Raw genomic sequence first — 23,985 nt, forward strand, 5'->3', positions numbered from 1 at the left:
CTTTAAGGCATTTGCCCAATTGTTGTTGTAATTATATCTTTGACAAAGGTCCAAAAGCGATCCACTCGTATTCCGTCTACGCTTTAGACTGGTATTTATTGTTCATTAGAATCTTGTGTCTTCAAATTACCAGTGTTCGATATGATCCATGTTTAGATCGGTTAATCACCCTAATTCAAAATCAGAGTAATATCCAACTTTGACCAAAAACATTGGATAAAACAAGATTACCCATAACCCCCCCCCCCCCCCAAAAAAAAAGAAAAAAAAAAAAAAACACATATACACATGAGAACTACAAGTCCCTACTTGCAAAAATGCAAATTGGGATACAATATCTAGTTGCAAATAAAAAACAATACTACATAATATGTCGGTAAAATGAGCAAGAAACAAACTTTTGGCATCTCTATAAATAAAAGAGGTTATAAAACGTTGAGTAAATAATTTACTCGTAGAAGAAACCTTCCCTCTTCCCTTGTATACGTTACACATTTCCCATTATTGCAAGATCCACAACTTACCATATTTACAGTTGGTGGTCCATTTTTTTTTTTTTTTATAAAATTTCATATTTCATATACTTCCTCCTCTTGCGCCCACACCATCCTCCTCCTCTTCTTCCTTCCATCTTTCTTTCTCCCATTATCAGAGGAGGAAGAAAGATAATAAATGTGAGACGTACACTACTAAACTCATTAAGGTGCCACCCAAAAATTATTCATTTTTAATTAACAGAGGAAGTTGAAGGTTCTTAATTATCTTTGTAATTAAGGCGGTAATTAATAAGGGCGGTGATATAACAGTGAATTTGAAGTGGGTGGCACAGATTTTTATGGTTATTGTTATCAGATCTGCCATGGCTAATTATACCTCATTTTTCATCTTCTTCTTCTTCCTTATTTCAGGTACTTGTCATTCTATATTTACTCTACTTTCTAGCTTTGTTCTTTTTTTTTTGGCGTTGATAAAACTAAAACCCGAATGGTAGTGATGTAAACGGGATTTAATTTCGAGTATCATATATTTGTCCATATGGATTTAAAAAGTCATGTTTTTAAAACAGCATACTTCATCTTAAAGATTTTTTTGGAAATTTAAAATCGATGGGAAACTTTCTTCTTTGAATACACAAAGATTGCTATTGTCACTCTTCATTTTGTTTGATTTGCAATTTATTCATGATAGGGCATTTTTTAATTTTCTGAGTCTTCTGTCTCTGTTATTTTTATTTTTTCCTGGAAATTCTGTCAATATTTGTTTAAATAAGAATGAAAACTAGGCGAACATCTGATTCATCCTTTTGGATGGATTACACATTTTTTGTGACTCTTTTGATTGTGAAACATGGAATTTAGCTGCCAATTTTGAGAAATGTTTCATATGCAAACTTTATTCAATTTTAGTTGTTACTAGTTTTTTGCCAGTGGGGCGAGTTTGCCAATTGGTACCTTCCCTTTTCCTCATTTTGTAGGTTTTACTAATTTATGCAAAAAGTTATTGCTTAGTAAAAAAATATTTACGGTTATTTGACCAAACTAATAAAATATGCGGAATTTACACACTACGCGATAGAATAAAAAAAATTAAAACGAAAGAAAAGATAGGGTGAAATACGTAAATTAAACGTAAAGTATTACTGCAATATTCGTATACAAGTGCTTTGTAAATAGCTTTTTCCCAAAGCCTTTATGGAGGTTACTTTTTCATTAACAATAACTGTTGTGAGACGGTTTAACCTTCAAATGTGTCTTATGAGTAATCATTGAGTGAGAATCAAATTAGTTGTAGCTTAATTGTCAAGATTGAGATACATAATGCGTTAGGTTATTCCTCCCATTCATCATATCAATCAATTTTACTATTAAGAAACCCTTGAAAATAATTTAATATTGGTTGTATTTTGATTGCAGGATCAATTTTAAGAATTGATGGCCTAGGAGTGGGAATTAACTATGGGCAAATAGCCAACAACTTGCCCTCCCCAAGCCGAGTAGCTATCCTACTACAGTCCATTCAAGTAAGTCGGGTCAAGCTATACGATGCTGACCCGAATGTCCTTATGGCCTTCGCTAACTCGAATGTCCAATTCACAATCGGGTTAGGAAGCGAATACCTGCAAAACATGACCGACCCGTCTAAGGCCCAAGCTTGGATACAAACCCATGTACAACCTTACATTAGCCAAACCAAAATTACATGCATTGTCGTAGGTAACGAAGTTTTAGGTGGGAGTGACACACAATTAATGTCATATTTGTTCCCTGCTATGAAAGGTGTCTATTCTGCCCTTAAATCTCTTGGTTTAACTAACCAAGTAACTGTCACAACTGCCCATTCTACAGCCATATTGGCTACTTCTTTCCCTCCGTCTTCCGGGGCGTTTAAACCCGAGTTGGCCCAATATCTCCAACCCATGTTGAATTTCCAATCCCAAATCAACTCCCCGTTTTTCATCAATGTATATCCGTTTTTCGCCTACATGGGCAGCCCGAACGAAATATCCTTGGATTATGTCCTTTTTAGGCCTAACCAGGGTATGACCGACCCTGTCACAAACCTACATTACGACAACATGTTATATGCACAACTTGATTCAATCTACGCGGCTATTAAGAAAATGGGTCATACCGATATTGAGGTCCAAATATCAGAAACGGGTTGGCCGTCGAAGGGTGACCCAAATGAGGTGGGGGCCACAGTCCAAAATGCAGCAACCTATAATGGTAATTTGCTGCAAAAGATTGAGAAGCAAGAGGGTACCCCTGGTAGGCCTGATGTGCCAATTACAGTATATGTTTTTGCTCTTTTCAATGAGAACTTGAAACCTGGACCTTCTTCTGAAAAAAATTATGGACTATATTATCCAAATGGTAGCCCTGTTTATAATATTGGTTTGCAAAGAAGTTATCTTCCACAATTTTACATTTCTTCTGGTTATCATAAGAGATCATTATTGGTAAGCTAATTTTCTTTCATCATTCTATGCAATTTATTAGATTGTGATGATTTAAATGTGCATACATTTTTGTACATTGCTGAGATACTATGTATAGATTTTAGTTGTTTCATATGTGACCTAAAAAGGCTAACATATACGGTGTGATTAGATATGTTTGTACACGGACCTTGTGGTTAGGTGGTTTAGGTACGGAGTAACATCATATTACGTAATGTTGGTATTTTGGGGAACGTTATACTATGAAATATTGATTTCGGGGCAATCAAATTGGTTATGTATCAATTTTTTTGCCAACATTTGTTTGATGAGTACTCGATAATAGTTAGTTCAAATAGGGAAGAATTACCTTAATTAGCGAAAATCAGTACAGGCGTGCATATGACAAAGTAAATCTTTGGGTATATGTACAAATCACATGAAGTTTATGAAGTAAATTTCTAACACAAATATTTTTCTGATTTTACAGGACTTGTGTAAATTCACAATTTTGTCGAGCTTATTTACGGCGTTATTCATATTTGCTTGAGGAATGTTCACATTTCGTTTATACTAAATTTGGGGAAGGAGGATGGAATTATTAGAAAGGTAAGACTTTGTTATGCATTTTTAAGCCTTTACACAAAAATTTTCCTTAGACTTTTATTCTTTTTGTGACACTGATACATTCATACATAGGATTCCTAGAAGAATGTTAGTTTCATTTAATTTTTAGAATCATGTGATTAAAATTTATTGTTAATTAGACTTTTCTTGTAACACGCTACAATGCAGAAAAATACGCTTAGGATCTAGGAAATTATGTAAGGTTCGCCTTATACAACATACCTGCATGAATGATTGAGTACAGAGCAAAAATTCTAGCATCTTTTTCTTGTTTTGTTCTTTTGGAAATTTTGGTACTAGTGTATTACCATTTATCATAAAGAGTTTGGAATCATTAGTAATACGAAGTAATGAAACTTCCATAAATATTCCTATAATAAATTAAACGTGTCTTGATCACCATATGCAATCATGCATATAAATTCTTTTTATGATTGAATTTCTCCTGCCTTAACATAAATTAAAGTCTAAGATGGCTTATGACTGGAAAGAGACATCGTTGTATCACTGTCTATCTGTTGTCACGTTTGCTGAATTTCATGATACTTGTATTAATTTCCAAAGAACTTGCCGAATTTGAAACCACAACCTAATATGAATATATTTTTCCCTAATCGCCAAATTTGAACACAAAAAATGTGATTTAAGAGTACTATTTTCTTTTTCTGTGGCTTTTGACCGTGTGAAATTCTATTTCAGAAGCTGACCTTTTTGGCTTGACCTTTTTGCTTATTTTCCTAAAAGAGATATTTGCCTTGTCAACCTTAGGTGGATGCCAACCCTTTGAATATAATGTGGTTCAAATTCTAGCTAAGCTAGGTACTCTTATCTCTTATGGAGCATAGGTTAAAGTTGATATGTCAAATCAGTTGAATACTTGAATTAGGTCGGGTAAAATTGGGTTTAGTACAAATAGAATTTTCGAGTTGTTTTTGACCTTTATTCCGAATCATTTTTCAGCTGTATTTTATAACTATGCACGTTTTTGGGATCGATGAAATCATGTTAAAAATCCTAAGTTTCCGAGTCTTGATCATCATATTTCCTAAAAGTCTCTACGATAGATTGAGAACATTCTGATGATGCAAATCCTTGTCATCTCAATAGTGTTATTTCTGTACAAAAATTTGGAAGCATAGCTTTAACATTAGATAAATGTCATTATTGCTATGACAATCTTTATCGAGCTTGTACTCGTATAATGAAAATTGTCGTTATCTTATCGTTTAATTTGTCAAAAGGGAAAATAATTATCAACCACCCACAAGCAGATGTAACCCTTCATGAAGACAATCTTCAATGAACCAATATCAACCTTATGATGTTCATGTACCTTTCTTTCTTTTCCTTAGGTTAATTAATTAAATTATGCAAGTGAATAAACATGTAACATCAAATTATGCTGGAGCCACTACTTAAGTTAGTGGTGTTATAGCTAGATATCAACATCAAATGGATTAAGGGTGGGAGCCCATATTTTGTCATTGAAAAAAGTTTTCTTTTCCTTCCATCACTTTAGCAAGCTAAGATGGATAAGATTAACACCTATTTGGCTGTATTGCCTGTTTGTATATGGTCAATATGGATCCGAGGCAATATAGTAAGTTTAAACTTTTTTTGAATGAATATCTATGTCAAAAGTATGATGGCATAAGAGATGTTGATAGAACTTACTTCATATAAACCTACAGCAAATAGGTCATTCGGTTTCATATCGTATATGGGTCAATTGTCAATCAACTTATTATGATAATAAAGGCTCGTTAATTATATATGTCACGATAATTTCCGATCTAGATTCTAGGCTATGATCAATTCAATTTTGCCTTTGTTTTGTCACCTTACCTGAACTTATCAACCTTATTCCGAGCATTCCTAAAGAAGTTGCCCGATGATGATGTACTGGCTGTTTAGTTTTGCTTTACACATTATGTGTCTACATGTCAATTGGCGTTTACCTAGGAATGAAAAGCCACCAACAACTAATTGGTTAGCTGCCATATCAAACTGAAACCCAAAAGAATCAAAATCCCATCTTTAGTGTATGTATACCACTGTCATATGGTCTGATTTTTTCCCCCACATTGATAACGACTCTCAGACCCAAAAAAAAAAAAAAATAGCAGCAACATATCTTTCTGAGCAGCCTTGAATCACCTACCTAGTAAGAAAATTAGATGCTTTTCTTTTAGACTTTTAGTGAAAAGTTTTAATTATCATGATAAGTGATAATGATATTTAGTGTACTAATCCTTTTCATTCATCCAACTTGATGTATGTGTCCCTGAAATTGTATCTTCGCGCATCAATGTTGCCAATATTGATTTTTCTCGTTTCTTTGAGCATCATTCGTGATTTCGATGCATTGTAATAATTGTCGATTAGATCATATTAATCAATTACTGTATGTACTTTCAAGTAGATTAACATACTATACAAAGTTCTTATCTTTTTTCATTAACTTTTGTCAAACATTAATTAAACTGTACTTTTTTTGTATATCTGCAGGGGAGGGTACAGTAGAGGAAGGCTACAATTTCCAATACATGTGAATTAACAAGTGCAGAACAGTTTTTTTTTTTCCCCCTTCTTTTTATTTGAAGTTCATCACCAGATTCATTGCCCAGAAAGCTTAGATTAGCAGACATTATTTTACTGAAACACTTAAAATAAGGTCCTTAATTTTTTTTTTCCTTAATTAGAAATGCAGACATTGCAGGATTTATATTAATAGTAATAGTGTCATTAACATATATTATAAGCAAATTAATTCTCTTGGCAGCCATCTTATGACACCAAGCTTACCTTTAGCTTAGAATCTTACATCTTTTGATACTTGTAATAGTTAAGTTAATGAGAAAATTAGTGGTTTTTTTTATTGTTAAAGTCAATTTTGTTGTTCTTATCTGATCTAAGTTTTCTACTGTATTTTTATTTTTTTGGACATTTTTTGCTAGGGGGAGTTACTTTGTATAAACAGCTTTTTCTTTGATTAGTGAGAAAAAAGGATGCTTTTATTAGGCAATTAAGCAGATATAAACCAGCTGTTTATGGCTAATTAAAAATCGAAAGCATGATTAGGTTCGAGTTTCTTCATTAGCAAGCTTTTCTCAGTTTCTTTCCTAATAAAAAAGTAATCTACTTTCTACTAGTAAGAATGAAGTAATTTTTAAGTAATCTAACTGAAGGACTTTTCATGAAATTTGGGCTAAGCCAGAGTTTGAGTAAAACTTAATTATGGGATAATGTTTGAAAATCAATAAAATGAAAAACAGAGAATTATATTCTGGAAGATCTAAATCACCTGAAGTTTTAAAATTAGTTTGCCTACAAATTTGGTAACTATTAGTCCCTCCCGTTTTAAATGGTTATTCCATTTCTCTTGGGCCTATACCGATGCTAATATTTGATCAATAATATCTTTAATTATTAATAAGTATAAATTCTAACAATTGAAAATTAATAATCTATTTATTGAGACGATTCCAACAATTACCCACAAGACTATTTTTTCTTATGTACAAGTCACAAACATTAGTTAAAATAGGACAAATAAATAATACAAAAGGTAAAAATAAAACAAGTATTTAAAAACGGAGAGAATATATAGTCTTAGAAGAGTTACAACTTACAAGCATGTGGTTTGAATTATGCTATTATAATTTTGGTTGACAAGTAGCGCACGTGCTAAGCATATGAAGTGTCTTCACTGTACTTCCCTTAAATTTTGGATTTCAATAATGTAGCATGTGCAATGTAGGCAATGTATTTAGGGATGAATAATGGTCACATGCATCATGTACTTCTAGTTCTAAACCATGCATAATGTAGAATTGAAATTAATAGTCACTTATACTAAGACGATTGTGCTACTCTGTATTATAATAATGCCTCTTATATTATGGTCTTACCATAGCAACAAATCATTTTGTCCGATTAGTCAAAAGCATAATTCATGTAACTTATACCGATTTACATCACACGTGTCACTACTGATAATGTATCACATAAAAACAATTCTTTTGACAAAACGATAAAAAACAATTCGTTAAAAGCTGATGACAACCAGGGTAGGAATTATGTTTCTTGCTAAAAAAAAAAAAATTGGTTTGGATTCTATAATTAAGAAAACAAGTATACTATATAGAAAACAAGTATACACTATTGAATAGTAGGGGTGAGCAAAAATTCAGGGTACCCTGACCTGAAATCAGATCCTGCTTGGAACGGTAGGTTCCAGAATTGGAACCTGTAGATCAGGTTCCGGTTCCGGGTAATAAAATTGGGAACCTGTTGCAACAAGTTCCGGTTCCGAGTAATAAAATTTTGGACCTGAAACCTATAGGGTACCCTGTTAGTACAAGTTCCCTGTAGGGTACATGAAATCGGGACCTATCATTTAAGCCCAAATATAAAAGCCTATATCAAAATTATATAATTAAGTAAGCCTAAAAAAAATCCTAAGCTCATACATCATTTCTCATTTCCTACACAAGCCGTCATCGACTTCTCTCCCTCCTCTTGTTCATTTTTCATCTTACTCTTACAGGTTTAATTAATGGTATTGATATAAGTATTTGTAATTTTGTATTAAATATACTAGACAATCAGTGTTGGTTTGTTATATTTGTATTAAAATTGTAAGCTTTTATTGTGAACATCCATTTTATTTTATTTTTTTAAAATTTTTGTAACAATTCATTTTTATTTTCTTTGTAACAATTTTTAGGAACCTGTTGAACAAGTTCCAGTTCCAGTTCCTATTTTTAGGAACCTATTGCAACAGGTTCCGATTCTGGGTCCTGAGAGTTTTACAGGGTAACTTGCTACGCTCACCCTTACTGAATAGTGATTAAGGACAGTTTACACCAACAGTGGGCCTCTTCATATGATCTTGGGCTAATCATTTTGAAATTTCACACCGGCCCAACTTCCATTCAGTAATTGCATCTTGAGAAATGAGGAATGAGTTACTAGTATGTATCTTTAAGTCCATTTTAAGGGGTAAATTAATGTAATTTTCGGTCATAAAGAATATGTAACGATAGTCAAAAAAGAATTTGTGTAAATATTATGTTGCTGTATGTAATGCATTTTGGACTCCTCTTGTAAATACTTATTGGGAATGACCCTAACTAGGGGAAATTAGACAATCTCACAATCGATATATCTATTACGAAATAATGTTAGTATAAGTTGTTCGCAAGTAGCTAGAATATGGAGTAACTTAAGACAATGTATGATCATACTCCTAACTCCATTCTAATAGATGGGGGAGTGTTCATCCTAATTAAGATAATTACAAATCATACACAAAATTGGTTAAGATTAAGGTATACAACCCCACTATCATGATACCTAAGTCCTATAAATGACTATGTCCCCTGTAATTTGTACACACCAATAAAATGTTGTAATTCTACTTTATTGCAAAATTTATATCTGAGGCTATAATTAAGCTACATATCAATCATTATTTATTCCTGATAATTTCCACAAAAAAATTATCTCAAGTTTAATTAATTCATGACCTTTTACATTCTTCCCATCCTCCTTTTCCTCACCTGCTTTCCAATAACCACCATGTCACAAACTCTCAAACCCTACATATCTTCTCCGAATTTATCAAATCCTTATAACAAAGAGCCTATATCATTTTCCACCCGAGTGTATAATAGACCTCGATATATCAACCAACATTCATCAAACACGTCGGCATTTTACTCTTCAAAACTTCATTTAGATGTACACCCAAACCCTGGCCGTGGAATAATGATGGTGGTAGGGATAGGCAGGAATAGCACATCGTCACCAATGCTTATGACCGAACTTATAGTTGACACTGCGAGTGGCTTCACCTGGCTACAAGGTTTTCCTTGTGACTCCTGCTACAAACAAGGCGACTTCCCATACTATAATAGCTCTGCCTCTAAATCCTTTGATCCTGTCTATTGCACCAATGAAATCTGTCAAATCGCGCCTTATGAGGTTCATGCCGGGTGTAGTGACTTATCACAACCCTCATATGAACCTTGTTCCTATAATGTTCAATATTATGATAGGACTAACTCGACTGGTGTCATTGGTACCGAGACATTTTACTTCTTAGACGCGTCTTTGCAAGGGAGTGTGCCTGTGGAATTTGTACCATTTGGGGTTGGTACGTCAAATTATTTTCCTAGACAAATATTATCTTCTCCAGGAGTGGCAGGTTTTGCACGCGGATATGGAACCTTACTCAATAAGCTCGGAGTGAAGAAATTCTCTCATTGTTTTCCTCGCGATGAGGATGGCACTGGCACAATGAGTTTCGGTGAAGAAGCTATAATCAAGGGGGTTAAACTAGCCTTAGATGGTGAATCTGAACGCTATGAGGCTCTCTTGACCAATTTGTACATGTCAGGAGAGCGCGTTGTGGTGGAATATGACTATGTCTTGCCTGCGAATATGGTGTTTGACACGGGAACTAGTTGGACTCATCTAACCCCGGAGTTAGTAGACGCAATTGTTGGTGTCATCAAGAATGTACTAAGAAAGTATCAACCTCGGAAATGGGGTGATAGCGAGCTTTGCTATAACATGACCGATTTAAGTTATGTTAGTTTGGATGAGGTAGCTAAGGTCACTTTCGAGTTTAACTATGCAACTAGGATTGATCTCTTCTCCTTTAATCTTTGGCTTCGATTTAATGATATTAATTTGATTTGCTTAGGATTTGTTAAAGGAGAGGAAAATGTTTTCGGTAACAATTTAATGAGGGAGATGAATATAGGTTGTACGCTTGAGAAAGATGACTTTGCTATGTATTTCAATCGTCAGCATTGTTTGAAATGATTCATTACAACAAGAAGTTTAAATAAGTTTTACAAAAAGGTTAGTAATCTTGTGAAGTGATAGAATTTTTTTTGGTTGTATATGACAGATACGAGGTAATATGTTTTAGAGTTCGGATTAATAGAGTTATAGTGGCTATATTTTTATCATTGCTTTTGTAAACCCGTTCACAGAAATATGCGGCAAGTTTAGAAAAAAGTGTGAGTTCTTAAGCCCAGACTCATAGACGGACATCATTCTTGTAATTTTGATGATAACAATTACAAATCATGCTCAAAATCAGTTTAGATTAAGGTATGCAACCCCATAATCATGATTTCTAAACTATATAATTAAGTCACCTGTATCAGATTTATTATAAACTGCTCTCTTATTGTCTTTGGATTCGACATAACAAAATGAATTTGATTTGCTTAGAATTTGCTAGAGCAAGACTTAATTTGAATATTTTCGGTAACAATCTAATGACGGAGATGAATATAGGATATACACTTGATGAGCATGACTTAGCCATGTATTTTAAACATCAACATTGTTCGAAATAGAATTTAACGAAGAGAACGAAGTTGCACGAGTAAGTTTACCTGGTATATATAGAATCAAAATCAGAATGACAAGTTATAGATTAAACCCGAATTTGACCGAATCCAACCAAACAAACATGTTTACGTCACATTTTACACCTACCTAGCCTATTAGCAACTACTCAACATTCATGCTTCCCTCATGCAATTAATCAAAGATGCCTAGATTCATTTCAATTAGCTAGAGGTATATTAGGAAACAATTCATTACAAATGGGAAGTGCAACAGACCATACATCGTAATATAACAAATGAAGTTTATGATTATTGATTCAGAATACACATGATCTAATGTACATATAATCATTAAATCGATTCTTTATTCACAAAGCCAAGGTCTTGACCCTTATTGAGATTTGAACTTTATGTTGCTATAATATGTATGTAACTAAGCAAACAATTATATATACCGTACAAAATCAAAGAAACCTAGCTAATGATACACAAAAATTTATGAAAAACTTATTTCATGGCTTTCCCAACTTTATTCACCATCCTTTTCTTTCTCATCTTCATTCCCACCATCTTCTCCCGAACTCTTCAATCTCCTCTATCTTCACCAACACTATTATCTTCATCTATCTCCTTTTCCACCCATGTACACCATAGACGTCGACAACGATACATCAACACACAACCATCAAACACATTATCAACATCCTCCTCGAAAGTCATCTCAGATACATATGCAACCAATGAATATTTACTAGTGATCCCGGTCGGAATGGGTCACAATAGCACATCCTCACCAATGCTCAAAACCGAGCTCATAATTGACACCGGCAGCAGCCTCACTTGGGTGCAAGCTACTCCATGTGACTCCTGCTATGAACAAGGCACATTCCCATACTACAACCGTTTTGCTTCTGAAAGCTATGAAGCAATTAATTGTAAAGATGAGATTTGTAAAGATGTCCCTCGAGCTTCGCACAATGAGTGTCTCGACTTACCCTGGGACTCAAAGGAGCCTTGCTCGTATGATACCGAATATGGTGATGGAACTACCTCTAGTGGTGTCATTGGTACCGAGACTTTTTACTTTCAAGACCCGTATGTTGGGTTTGGGAATGAGCCTGTGACGTTTGTGCCTTTTGGGTTAGGAACGTCGAATCATATCCCTCAATGGGTTAACGCGAGTACCCCTGGCATTGCAGGTTAGAGCCGTCTTAAACACTTTGGGTACCTTTGCTAATTTTTAAAGTTGGACACACGAAAAAGTTTACCAATTATGGCTTGAGTGCAGCTAACAACACGACCATAAGCATTATTAAATCAATGTGCCTAAGATAGACCTTAGGTTTAATGACCCCCTTAGCAAATTGTACACTATTTTGAACATACATGTCATTAGCTGGTCATGTTGCAGGTCTCATGCGTGGTCCTGGAACCTTGATCGACAGGCTAAAGGTGAAGAAATTCTCTCATTGCTTCTCCCGCGATGAGGATGCCACAGGTATGTTGAGCTTTGGCGAAGAGGCCAAGATCATGGGTGCCAAAATTGCCTTGTTAAGTAGTTCGCAATACTACATGGCTCGCCTTACAAATGTATATTTGGCAGGAAAGTGGATTCCGATGGAAAATGATGTCTTGCCAACTAAAATGATGTTTGACACAGGATTTACTCATAGTTTTCTAGACCCGGATATAATGGACGCAGTTGTGGAAGCCATTAAGGATGCTCTAGGAAGATACCAACCTCGAAAAGTTAAGGGCTTTGAGCTTTGCTATGACTTGACCCAGCTATATTCTGTTAGCTTGGATGAGGTAGCTAAGATCACTTTTGAGTTCAATTATACCACCGATATTCATATGTTTTCTTTTCATCTTTGGGAACGACAAAACGAGAATCAATTGATTTGCTTAAGACTCCGTAGAGGACCCCCAAAAGAAAACATATTTGGTAACAATCTAATGCGAGAGGTAAACATAGGATATACTCTTGACGAAGATGATTTGGCCATGTATTTTCATCGCCAGCATTGTACGTAAGAGATGATGTAATAATTAGAATCGTCGCAATCAGTAGTGCATAGTAGTTGGATAACATAGAAGCACCATTGTACCAGAATATGTTACAGAGTAGATAATTTTAGGTAAGCTATCTAAAGTAACTTATCGATCAGGTAGCTAGCCATACCGACATGAACTGCTGAATCAGATCTTGTGCATATGTAACCTTTAATGAAGACAATCTTAACATGAACTGATATCAACCAAAGAAATTTTTCTGAATTTTCCCTCGTCTGATAAATTTCCGATTCTTTTATTCTTTCAGATAATGGATTAAACAGGCAAGTAAATAACCTGCTGTAACAATTAATCTAACCGAGCAAGCAATTGAAGAGCGTAACTTCATTCTGATGAATAATGGCGACTCTGACTGGAAACTCTCATACGAAAACCAACATGCAGTACATCAATTGATTCTAATATCTAATATATACTTCATATAAGTCAGAGTCTGATACAGCAAGATGGTCTCCCAAAATATTTATTATTCAGATTCACATTTTTACAACAAAAAAACTAATGAAAATCTCCCTAAAATAGCCTAACTCCATATACAGCAAAGATTCTAGTAAAAAAATAATACATATACATCACAAGCTCCAATAAATTAAATACAACAACATGAAGTTACATTTAATTAATTGTATGTTACAAGATATGGAAGAACCATTGTCATGAAATCATCATAGGTGATTGTAGCAGAACCAGTGTAGTTTGAATCCTTCTCTTTGAATTTTTCCGTCAAACCCTGTAATTAGAAACAGGGTAAAACCTTGAGTATTCAGAAATCCCATGATAAACAACTCAAACGACGCCAGCTATCAGCATTATTATACAGTATTTAGTAATCAAATTATCATTGTTCATAGCAAGAACTCTGTTCAAGCACCCGAAACTGTTAGACATTGTGTCCTTAAGTAAGAAAGCAAAGGGATTATATTCCTACCTTTACAACCATTCCACACCTGCAAATCCGACAACAAATAAAATTCAAGATTAGAAAGAAGCCAACCCTATATAGAGGAAAAACATTAGCAGTCAGTGCCAAGAAGCCTTACTCAACAAAGCTGTCAAAATCAAGCCGAACTCTTTGGCCACCTCCGTTGTCGTAACGGGAGATCAAAAGTTGAAGTACAGAAGGAGGGACAGCGTATCCCAGACTATAAAGAGCATCCCGTAATTCCTCCAAATCAATTTTCCCACTTCGATCTCTATCAAATCTCTCAAATATTGCCTGAAAGCAGAAAAATTCATACCATTCATTTCAAATTTGCTGCCAACATCTCAATGACATCCACAACACTAGACACAAACCAAATAAGCATTCATACATACTAGGCCAAACAATCCAGTTGTAACAAATATGCATTGTTCTTATTTCTTAAAGGCCAAAAAATCCATTTGCAACAAATAAGTACTTCGAAACAAGATTAAACTGTAATGTTCAGCTCTAACCATTGTTCTTATAGGCCAATCAGTACTTCGAAACAAGATTAAACTGTAATACGCAGCTCTAAGCATTGTTTTTAAAGGCCAAACAATCCAGCTGCAACAAATTAGCATTGTTCTTAAAGGCCAAACACTACAGTTGCAACAAATAAGCACTTCAAATCGAGATTAAACTGCATTGTGCTGCTCTAAGGATTGCTTTAAAGGCCAAATTAGATCCACATATTCTAATTATTAGTCCACATGTTTTGCAATTCATCCGTCAGCATCCTTAGCAACAAATTAAGTTCAAAAACACATGTATTTATTATTTTTATAGGAAACAAAATACTTACACGCCATTGACCTAGACAACTCCACAATGCAGCAAATTCACCGGGACCTGCATCAGCCATTCAACTCCCATTAGCCTAAACATACATCATTAGTAATTTAATCATAACTAGAAACTCAAAAAAGTGAAATTTTTATACCCAAAAAAAAAAAAAAAAAAAACATTGATGCAAAACAACAAACACTTGGTGGGCAATATGAAAAAATTTAAAACATACGAATTTTCATAGATAATTCAGTTGGGTTCTTGAACAAAAAGATAAGAAGACGAATCGTGCTAAGTCTGAACCGATGATAACTAGAAGAAAGAGCGTTTTGAAGCTCAGAATCGTCGATAAAACCGCTATTATCCCGGTCTACCATCTGGAAACTTCGAATGATTTCCGGGTCAGTACCCGGTGGAAACGGGCTGTACCCATAACCTGGAGCTCCGCCACCACCTCCGCCGCCGCCGTAAGGAAGAAGAGTGGAAGTGGGATTTGGAGTAGGATATGATTGGTGGTTAACATGGTAGCTCTGAGCTGGTTCTGGGTAACTGTAATTAGGGTTATAATTACTGGGATTAGAGTTGTAATTACTGGAATTATAGGAAGAAGATGAAGATGATGGATTTGGCATTGGAGGTGCTGAAGGATTGAATGAAGACATTTTTTTCAATTTGGGGAAGAAAATAGAAATGAAAGGGATAATAAAGAAGAAAGAGTAGCGCGTAAATGAGGCTTGTGTTGATTGTATTGGTGTCGGCCGAGTTGGCGGTGGGTTAGGTGCTGGTAAAAGGGGTGAGCTAACCGGTAGCCGGTCAAAATTTTAGAAACAGGACTTGAAATTGGTTGGTAATGAATTATAGAATTTGAAATTGAAATTGAAAATAGTAAAACTGTAAATAAATCAACTGATAATATACAAGTATATGGCGAGTTGGTTGAAGCCCTTTCAAGGTGATTTACTAAATTAAGGAATGAGGGGTTTGAGAAAACTATGTCAAATTTGTCAACTTATTTCTTTTTTAAGAGATTGTGACAAATTTGAGTTGAGGATATTTGGTCAGCCTTATGACAAAATAAAATTGGTTAGAAAGTTCTATACGACCTAGATATAACTTGGTCATTAAGAATTATGGAGTACAAAATATGTTATTAGTGGAAACTCGTTTTCTTGTGACTTTCTAATTAAAAATATTTCATTGATTGTAATCTTTATATTTAATAATTAATATTCTCTCTGTCCCTTATTAAATAGTTTACTAATTTTAAGTCCCAAAATAATAGTCTCATTTGCTTTTTTCAACTACCATTAATATTAATTTTTTACCAAAATTCTCTCTAATTTGCAACAATATTTATGCAAGTTTAACTTTCCCATGTAATATTTGTTTTTTCATGTACTTTTATTACTTTATATCTCTATTTTTTTGCATACTCAATGTAAATATACCTTTTCAATGTATTTTTACTATTTTTTTATTTATGTTTATTAATTCCCGTGAAAGTGTCCATAAGAGACTATCATTAAGGGACGGAGGGAGTACTTGTTAATACTTTTTATTTATTATTTTTATGTTTCTTATCAAACGTAAGATTTTTAACACTAGATTCAGGACATAATTTAAGAAAATTTATGTTGTGTGTCAAAATTTGGGATTTCAAAATAAATAAAATAAAATAAAAAAGTCAATATGGAAATTTTATAATACATGAAAAGAATTAACGGAATTCATAATTTAAAAGTGAATCAAATAAAGTAATTTTAAAGTATGAGTAAAAAGCTTGATATTAGGCTTCAATCATTATCTAGTATGTTGTTGATATTTTCTTATGTCCGTGTAGAGAAATGACATGGGGCCCACAAATAGACCTCACTTAATTATTGGTCAATGTATCTAATTAAAAACCCTAAAGATGGGCACAAGGCCGCACAATTCAGGTCATGGAGGCCTACATGTTATGCTAACAAGTTTTGTGGTTAACTTGGATCGTGTCTAAAACGAGTTAAGAAAAAGTCATATAATGTTGTGTCTAGCTCATGTCATTCATTTAAAAAAACAGAGCTTATGAATATATCAACTCATATATTGTATCATGTCGAGTCATGTCATGTCAGCAGATCCCTTTAGACCTTAGTAATTGTAATTTAACTCATAATTTATACCGAATCGTGTCATGTCGTGCTTGATCGGCTCGCTCTTGTGTGTTGTGTCGGCTCGGCCCTTGCCCACCTCTATACAACCCACTATTAACCCAACTTAAAAAGCCTACTAAAAAAATGGCGGGAATTGACAATCCTTCTTTAACAGAACAACCGAGTAACTCAACTGAGCAAAACAAAAAAAAGGAAAATCAAAATGACAAAGGAGAAAGCGGCGGCAGCGGCAACGGCGGTGGCGGCGCCGGAGGCAGAGGAGTTGCCGAAGACGATCGTACGGCGAGTCGTGAAAGAGAAGCTCTCTGAGATCTCCACTGACGGCTGCGATGTTACCCTTCACAGGGAAGCTCTCATTGCCTTCTCCGAAAGTGCTCGCATCTTCATCCACTATCTATCCGCCACGTACTCTTTCTCTCTCTCTCACTCTTTCTTCCTTCCTTTTTCTCTCTCCAGTTGATTGATTTCTTCAATTTGATGGTTTTGATTAACTAATTAGTTGTTACTGATGCTAGAATTGTTAGGGTTTTTGAAAAATTGAAAATGTCGAAATTGATTGGTTTCTGGGAGATGAGTTAATTAATTGATTGTAAATTATGCAATTGTAGGATGTAAGTTTGCGCATTTATGATTTTTTTATGCAAAATATATCTTAAAATGTAGGTAATTTGACCTAGCTTTATTAGGGGTAGCTTGACCTAGTTTTGTTTGTTGTCTGGTCTTCGAATCATATTGTGGTTTCTTTGTGTTGTTCGTATGTGTAACTTGGTTATATTAAGAATTGTCATCAAAAGAGTAACTTTCAGAATTTTGGGGAGAGTTCTTTGTAAACCTGTCTAAAGTGGGAAATGGAAAGTATGTCTTGTTGAAATTATTCGCGGTGTTGTTTCTCGGACTTGGGATTTGATTGCTTTGCTGATGGATAGTTTGATATGAATATGTGTAGGGCACATGACATATGCAGTGATTCAAACAGGCAAATTATTAATGCTGATGATGTGTTGAATGCTCTGGAGGAAGTTGAGTTTTCTGAGTTTATTGAACCACTGAGGGCCTCCCTTAATGGTTAGTGGCATTTTGTGCTTATAGATGACGTTTTGCTCGTTTCAACCAAGAACTTCTCATGTTTCGACCATCTTTTGATCTTTGCTTTACACTTCAATATGGTTTTTCAAGGAACCTCTAAAAATCTGATGCAGATTGGCAGGAATAGATGTTTGTCCATTTATGAGATAACCTGAAGGATGAGAATTAATTCTAATACAGGTGGACAAAAGAAATTAGAATTAAAACTGATAAGTAGACAAATTTATGATAAGCTCTATAGTGTTACTTTAGTGATTTTTCCGTGTGTATTCCTTATCACTGCCATATGGCCTGGATATGTCTGGAAACCAGATAAGCTTATGTCCTGCTCCTCTTTCTATTCATAAGCCCTTTTTTTGCTGGTTCCTCAACTGTTCATCTTAGGTTGCTATTGAATTGCTTGATTATAGTATACAACAAAAGGTTTTATATTTTTTTGTGCCTCAACTGATTCAATTCGGAATCAAAATTCTTTTTCCTTCCAGGACCCAACCAACAGACCCCCAAAAAGTACATTGAACGATATGAATGGAATTCTGTAACGGCTCAGGTCTGAATGTATCCTAGATCAAATTGCTTACTGTGTGAGGGTAACACTAACCCCTCTAGTCCCAAGCTACAGATTGTTGCTCTATGCCCTATCTGTTGTGAAGTTGTATGTTCATTTGCAGTTCTACTGCTAATATTGAAATGGATTAAGGATTTAAAATAATCTTTTAGCATTTAAAAATGTATTATTAGTACAAGTTTTTGGGGATTCTAACCAGCTTAATTTCAGAATTTAGGAAAAAAACTGCTGTAAAGAGAGCAGGGTCAGCAATGGCAAAAGAAGCAAACAAGAAGAGGAAAGCAGATGAAGAGACAGCTACGGAAAATGGCAAAGCTGGAGAGACAGCTGAGGAAAATGGCGATGATGAAGAGACAGCTGTGGAAAATGGTGAAGATGAAGAGGCGGTTGTGGAAAATGGAAAAGATGAAGACAATGAAGATGAAGATGAAGACGAAGATGAGGAGGAAGCTAGTGAAAACAAGGATGATTCTAATGATAGTTGAGTATAATTTCTGCTATACATATCACTTCATGTCTGGCTGACTTTCCAGCTAACACATGGTGTGACATAATTAGGGTGGAAATATAAACGGAGCTGACTAGCATGAATGAAATGTTACATTAGTGTGCTCGATGTTACTTTTCCTGTATAACTAAGGGCACTAGTCTGATGGGAGCGTATAATGTGCATCCTATGTTTAGGGGTGAGTTATTTCTGAAATTCAGAACTCATAGAAATTGTAACCTGTCGTTTGCCTCAGTAATCAATTTGTGTTTGCTGTTAATCGATGTCTACAGGCACCTGTGTGTTTATGCTTATTCAGATGTTAGAATATATAAATATAATTATAGGAAACAATGAAAACAATGGGGATGTAAGGAGCAAACTTGTGATGGCAAATTGGCAATAGGCAAGGATGGTGTTTCGGGGTTTTCTGATGTCCTGCGGGAGAGTTACAATTCCGAGACTGGAACCGGACGCCTGTACCTGCAAAACAACGGAGACTCCTGGTGGTGGGAGCTCCGCCTCCAACGGTCAAGCTAGTACTTGATTAAGGAGTAATTAATGCGGAAATTAAAGTGATTGGGTCTCTCTAGGTGAGAGTGTTTAGTGTGAGTTTTTAGCGTAATCAGCCTGTAACTCTGTAATCAATGTGTAATCTCTGTAATCCCCCCTTAATGAGGATTAAGGGAGGTATTTATAACCTTGGGAAACGTGCCAATCCTAGGTTTAGGTTAACCTAGGGCTGATTGGGCTTCCCTCGGAAGTTGGGCCTGGGTGGCCGGTTTCTCCATTAGGCATGGAGTATGCCACGTGTCATGACATAATAGGTCCAAGGTGGACGAATAATCGCGTGTCACGTGGCAAGCCCTGACAGTTCCAACTAGGGGACACTTGGCAGGACCTGATTGGCCCATGTGGCGCATTCCGATTGGTGGGAGCAAAATCCCCTAATCATTTGCCCCTCACAGGTGGCACGTGACTGGTCACGTGTTACCTGTGACAGGTGTCGAACTGTAACAGGCGATGGCCTGCTACAGGTGTCACTCGGCGAAGGGCCGAGAGTTTCTCCCGCCCAAATTTTGAATTCTGGAAGTGACCCTTCGCCTTCTCACTTCGCCTATATAAAGGAGTGTTGACTTCAGTCATTTTCACACTTGAGAACTTTGTGAGAGAACATTCGGACCTCTGAACTTGCTCTGACATTTTAGACTTTTCTGCCTACCGCCTGCTCTGACAAGCCGACTGCAAAGGATTTTCAGAACTTCATCAATCGTCACTCGTTCAGGTAACTGTCGGTTCTCTTACTCTTAATTTTCTTTTTATTTTTTTTTTATTTTTTTTGAAATGGCACCACGGAAGCACACGACACGACCTAGGTTAGTGATCAGTCGGTCACCGGGGACGGCTGAATCTAGGACTAGAGTGCCGCCTGCCCTTTTCCGGACCCATCTTTGTCCTTTATACAAAGTCCGACTGTATCTGTGTCTATGCAGAGCATGATGGCCAGAACAAAAAAGATTGTCAGGATCTCAAATTCAGACGGCTCCTCTCGCAGGGTGCCGATTAGTGAAACATCTGACCAGGCGCCAGATGTGGAAGTGAAACAAAGCGGCTTGGAAGCCGGCTGCTCTGAGGGAGGAATCAAAGTGACCCCTTCCCATTTCTCAGTTGACAATTCTTCATTCTCTCCTGCTCCCTTTAAAGGAGAGGAGGCGGGCCCCTCCGGGAGAGGGGAGGAGTCGTCCTCTTCGGACTCGTCAGAGGACGATTCCGAGTCTAGCTCTTCTGGTCATGCTTCTCTGGACACAGAAGAGAAAAACAGTCGCCTGCAAGAGGCGAGGCTTTCTCACGCAGTTGAGAAGGGGGACAATTGGGCGGAGCCATCCGCCTCTTACCGAGAGCAAAATAACCCCTACTACTGCACGGTACCCCGGGGCCGGATCACGGCCATGCAAGAGAAAGTGGAGAGCTTTATCGCAAACCACACAATGGGCCCCGACTTTTTAGTGTTTGTGCCGGATCCAGAAGACGCAGTCGTCTGGCCGGCTGGTACCAGTTATGATAGCGCCTGCTTTGGCTGCTACGAGGCGGCCATCAAGGCTGGGTTGCGCTTCCCACTACATCCGGCTATTCAGCGGATCTTGGATGGGTATGAGTTGGGGTTATGGAAGTTAGCCCCGAACTCCTGGGTCAACGTACTCGGCTATGTGGCCGGGTGCGAACTGCACGGGGTGGAGCCGAGCTTCGAGGCTTTCGCCCACATGAACTACCTCAGCCGGACCCCTAAGGCAGGCGGTACCGGCTGGTATCAATTGACGAGCCACAGGGGCTACCTCATGACGAGAGGTAAAGCAAACAAATGGAAGGACTGGCGGTGCACCTTCTTCATCATTGAGAGTTCAGACACGGAGCTGAACAAGCGCCTCAACAGGTGGAACAGGAATCCGCCCCTTCTTGCAGGCGGCCGCAGCATGCCGTCTGTTCCCCCCAAGGCTAAGAAAGAGATCCTAGATAAAGGACTCTTTAAAGTAGAGTCGAGGGTCGACTCTACTTCAGGGGTACGAGAGCAAGTACCCCTGCACTGCGTCCCGAGCTTCAAATGGCTCTACGACGAGTACTTTTTGGCCGCCTGTGGCCTCAGCAGTCGGTCCTCAAGAGGTAGTCGGCCTGTCGAATACTCTGATGTTCCGTGCATTTTTGTTATAACTTTTATTAACTTTGCTGTTTGTTTTTGCAGCGGACGCCATGAGCAAAATTACCGCCTCCAAGACTGCGGCGGCCATGTTGCGGGCCTCCATCATGCAACAAGCTTCAACGGACTCCCCCAAGAAGGGGGCACCCTTGGTGGGCTTCGAACCTTTCACCCTCTTTTTGGAGTTGTGTTTATGCATATACTGACTTTTTTCTTCTTTTTTAGACGGGCGCTCCCAGAGCTTCTTCTTCCCAACAGCCGGACCCCAAGGCCCGGAGGACGACTGTTGCGAGCTCTCCTGGTTCTGCCAGGAAACATGTGGCGGCTGAGAAACAGCCGGCCACTTCTTCTAAAACTCCAGCTGGGCCGCCTAGAAGTATGAAGTTGTCCTTGTAAATTTTAGACTTGCTCCCTTTTTTACTAGGTCTAATCCGTTTGTTTATGCTTGATGCAGCCGGCCCTCAGGAGCCTGACTTGGTCGAAGTGGCCAAGTCTACGATCAAGGTCGTTCCTCCAGCTGAAAGGGAGGCGGTCAGGGGTGTCGGCACCCTTGACCTAGACGGGATTGCAGGGGTCCTTGCTGAGGTATACTTAGCATATTTTTTAGTAGTTGAATTCCTAGACGCCTGTTTTCTTTTTTGTTTGGAAACTGACGCCTGTTCCTTTTTACTTAGGCCCTGCTCCGAGTGAACGGCCTTCGCAAGCCGCTTGACCGGAAGAACAAAGAGGTAAAGGCTGCAAAAGCTATGGCCGCCTCCAACCGTGATAAGGCAATGTTTCAAATTGCCCAAAATGAAGTTCTGACCATTGATATTCTTTATTATCAGGCGCAGGCTACCGCCGCTATTCGGGCTCAGTTAGAGGCGGCCCTGAAGAGGAATGGCGAGCTGGAGGCGACCATCACCAATCTCAAGGCCGAGCTGAAACCTCTTCGCCTAAAGATGTACTCATACGAAGCCTTGGAGAAATCCTTGGCCAACGTAAAGGAACGCCTGGTGACCCAGGAGAAGAGTCTTACTCAGGAGCTCTCGGAAAAGGCCGAGCAAGAAAAGAAAGAGCTGGTCCGGGAGATGATGGAAGACTCTGCTCAAATCCAGCGCATGACTTGGGGCCGCCTCTTCCCCAATGCCGACTTTGCCTCATGGGAAAAAACGTACCGCCAGTGTTCTGATACATATAATCAAGAGATCCTGGCGGCTGCTGAGGAAGAGGCGTTGGAGGAAGCATTGGAGGAGGAGGAGCCGGTAGTGGCGCTTGTGCTGCTTGGGGGTAATGCATCAAAGAAGAATGTAGCTGAAGCCGAGTCCAGCAAGAAGAGTGCTGACCAGGCGGCAACTGCTAATATTGAAGATCTGCCCCTTCTTAAGCTTTATGTCTTCTTTCCACGGCCTGCGTGCCGTTTGTTTTGTATTTACCCGGCCAGGGGGCCGGGGCTCTGAATATTTTGCCGGTCTTTAATGACCGGCTTCTTTTTAATGAATTTTGTTTTGCTTCAAATTTGTCTAAGTATTGAATATTCTGATATCCAATTGTTCACTATACCGACTGTTTTACATGGCCGATAGTTGCAGACAGGTACGGATAGTTAGTCACGCCGCCTATGCCCCTGGACGACTAGTTGTCTGTTCCAGGCTAGACGATCAGTCGGCCATTTATCCAATCGGTATTCGAACTATTTTAAAGACTGGATCCTTTTTAGGCAGGCGGTCCTGTCATTTGTAAATTTAACCAAGTAGGAAAGTGGTCTGACCAAGTAAACATGATTGTTACCTAGTTGCCAAGGGACTGAGTAGTAGAGGTATCAAGCGGTGGGTACCGGTTGTTCCCCTTTATTCGCCAATGTTTGTTGGCTTTTAACTCATAAGTTGTTAACCTAGCAGGAGTAGTGGTTGAGAGCCTCTGTTTGCTAAAAACAGGCAGACGACTCATACCTTTTAGGCTCCATACTAATTTTGAGGGGGTGACCATAAGTTAACATAGGAGTTAGTCTCCGTCACACTCTAGATTGAGTAGTAGAGGTACCAGGCGGCGGAGGCCGGCTGATCCCCTTGATTCGCCAATGTTTGTTGGCTATTAACCCGAGTGGTTACCTAGTAGGAATAGGGGTTTGAGTGCCCCTGTTTGCCAAAAAACAGGCGGTCTACTCAAACCTTTTAGGTTCCATACCAAGTTTGAGGGAGTGACTATGAGTTAACGTTGGTGTTACTCAGTCTCCGTCACTCTTGCTTGAGAAGTAGA

At 37.6% G+C, this 23,985-nt stretch overlaps 5 protein-coding genes across 5 annotated transcripts; 4 read left to right on the top strand and 1 right to left on the bottom strand.

Annotated features, from left to right (window-relative positions):
* Positions 1-309: 309 nt before the first annotated feature.
* LOC110684625 (glucan endo-1,3-beta-glucosidase 14-like) lies at positions 310-6,605 on the top strand. The gene is made up of 4 exons (XM_021861058.1): positions 310-908; positions 1,914-2,959; positions 3,429-3,547; positions 6,074-6,605. Exons 1-3 carry the CDS (start codon positions 836-838, stop codon positions 3,486-3,488), a joined length of 1,179 nt encoding a protein of 392 aa, XP_021716750.1. The 5' UTR covers positions 310-835; the 3' UTR covers positions 3,489-3,547; positions 6,074-6,605.
* Positions 6,606-9,340: 2,735 nt separating this feature from the next.
* On the top strand, positions 9,341-10,399 carry LOC110684688 (aspartyl protease UND-like). Its single transcript, XM_021861129.1, has one exon. The coding sequence runs from the start codon at positions 9,341-9,343 to the stop codon at positions 10,397-10,399; it is 1,059 nt and encodes a 352-aa protein (XP_021716821.1).
* Positions 10,400-11,707: 1,308 nt separating this feature from the next.
* On the top strand, positions 11,708-12,972 carry LOC110684689 (probable aspartic protease At2g35615). Its single transcript, XM_021861130.1, has 3 exons — positions 11,708-12,137; positions 12,350-12,436; positions 12,542-12,972. The coding sequence occupies exons 1-3, from the start codon at positions 11,708-11,710 to the stop codon at positions 12,970-12,972; spliced, it is 948 nt and encodes a 315-aa protein (XP_021716822.1).
* Positions 12,973-13,445: 473 nt separating this feature from the next.
* LOC110684626 (probable calcium-binding protein CML48) lies at positions 13,446-15,727 on the bottom strand. Its single transcript, XM_021861059.1, has 5 exons — positions 14,994-15,727; positions 14,778-14,824; positions 14,052-14,227; positions 13,940-13,958; positions 13,446-13,741 (listed from the first exon to the last, which is right to left on the bottom strand). The coding sequence occupies exons 1-5, from the start codon at positions 15,421-15,423 to the stop codon at positions 13,631-13,633; spliced, it is 783 nt and encodes a 260-aa protein (XP_021716751.1). The 5' UTR covers positions 15,424-15,727; the 3' UTR covers positions 13,446-13,630.
* A 1,293-nt stretch (positions 15,728-17,020) lies between these two features.
* LOC110684627 (DNA polymerase epsilon subunit 3-like) lies at positions 17,021-19,335 on the top strand. Its single transcript, XM_021861060.1, has 3 exons — positions 17,021-17,319; positions 17,861-17,979; positions 18,779-19,335. The coding sequence occupies exons 1-3, from the start codon at positions 17,117-17,119 to the stop codon at positions 19,051-19,053; spliced, it is 597 nt and encodes a 198-aa protein (XP_021716752.1). The 5' UTR covers positions 17,021-17,116; the 3' UTR covers positions 19,054-19,335.
* Positions 19,336-23,985: the final 4,650 nt, after the last annotated feature.

This window comes from Chenopodium quinoa, unplaced genomic scaffold (genome assembly GCF_001683475.1).
Source record: "Chenopodium quinoa cultivar QQ74 unplaced genomic scaffold, ASM168347v1, whole genome shotgun sequence".
Lineage (NCBI taxonomy): Eukaryota > Viridiplantae > Streptophyta > Magnoliopsida > Caryophyllales > Amaranthaceae > Chenopodium > Chenopodium quinoa.

Bases quoted from the DNA above. Each gene is read 5' to 3' on its own strand.
- LOC110684688 (XM_021861129.1), top strand. From the start codon at position 9,341: ATGGTGGTAGGGATAGGCAGGAATAGCACATCGTCACCAATGCTTATG.
- LOC110684689 (XM_021861130.1), top strand. From the start codon at position 11,708: ATGGGTCACAATAGCACATCCTCACCAATGCTCAAAACCGAGCTCATA. The intron at 12,138-12,349 runs GTTAGAGCCGTC...GTCATGTTGCAG, and splicing joins GAGTACCCCTGGCATTGCAG to GTCTCATGCGTGGTCCTGGA. The intron at 12,437-12,541 runs GTATGTTGAGCT...TATATTTGGCAG, and splicing joins CCGCGATGAGGATGCCACAG to GAAAGTGGATTCCGATGGAA.
- LOC110684625 (XM_021861058.1), top strand. From the start codon at position 836: ATGGTTATTGTTATCAGATCTGCCATGGCTAATTATACCTCATTTTTC. The intron at 909-1,913 runs GTACTTGTCATT...TTTTGATTGCAG, and splicing joins CTTCTTCTTCCTTATTTCAG to GATCAATTTTAAGAATTGAT. The intron at 2,960-3,428 runs GTAAGCTAATTT...CTGATTTTACAG, and splicing joins ATCATAAGAGATCATTATTG to GACTTGTGTAAATTCACAAT.
- LOC110684626 (XM_021861059.1), bottom strand. From the start codon at position 15,423: ATGTCTTCATTCAATCCTTCAGCACCTCCAATGCCAAATCCATCATCT. The intron at 14,825-14,993 runs GTATGTTTTAAA...TGGCTGATGCAG, and splicing joins TGAATTATCTATGAAAATTC to GTCCCGGTGAATTTGCTGCA. The intron at 14,228-14,777 runs GTAAGTATTTTG...TTCTGCTTTCAG, and splicing joins GTTGTCTAGGTCAATGGCGT to GCAATATTTGAGAGATTTGA.
- LOC110684627 (XM_021861060.1), top strand. From the start codon at position 17,117: ATGACAAAGGAGAAAGCGGCGGCAGCGGCAACGGCGGTGGCGGCGCCG. The intron at 17,320-17,860 runs GTACTCTTTCTC...GAATATGTGTAG, and splicing joins ATCCACTATCTATCCGCCAC to GGCACATGACATATGCAGTG. The intron at 17,980-18,778 runs GTTAGTGGCATT...GCTTAATTTCAG, and splicing joins ACTGAGGGCCTCCCTTAATG to AATTTAGGAAAAAAACTGCT.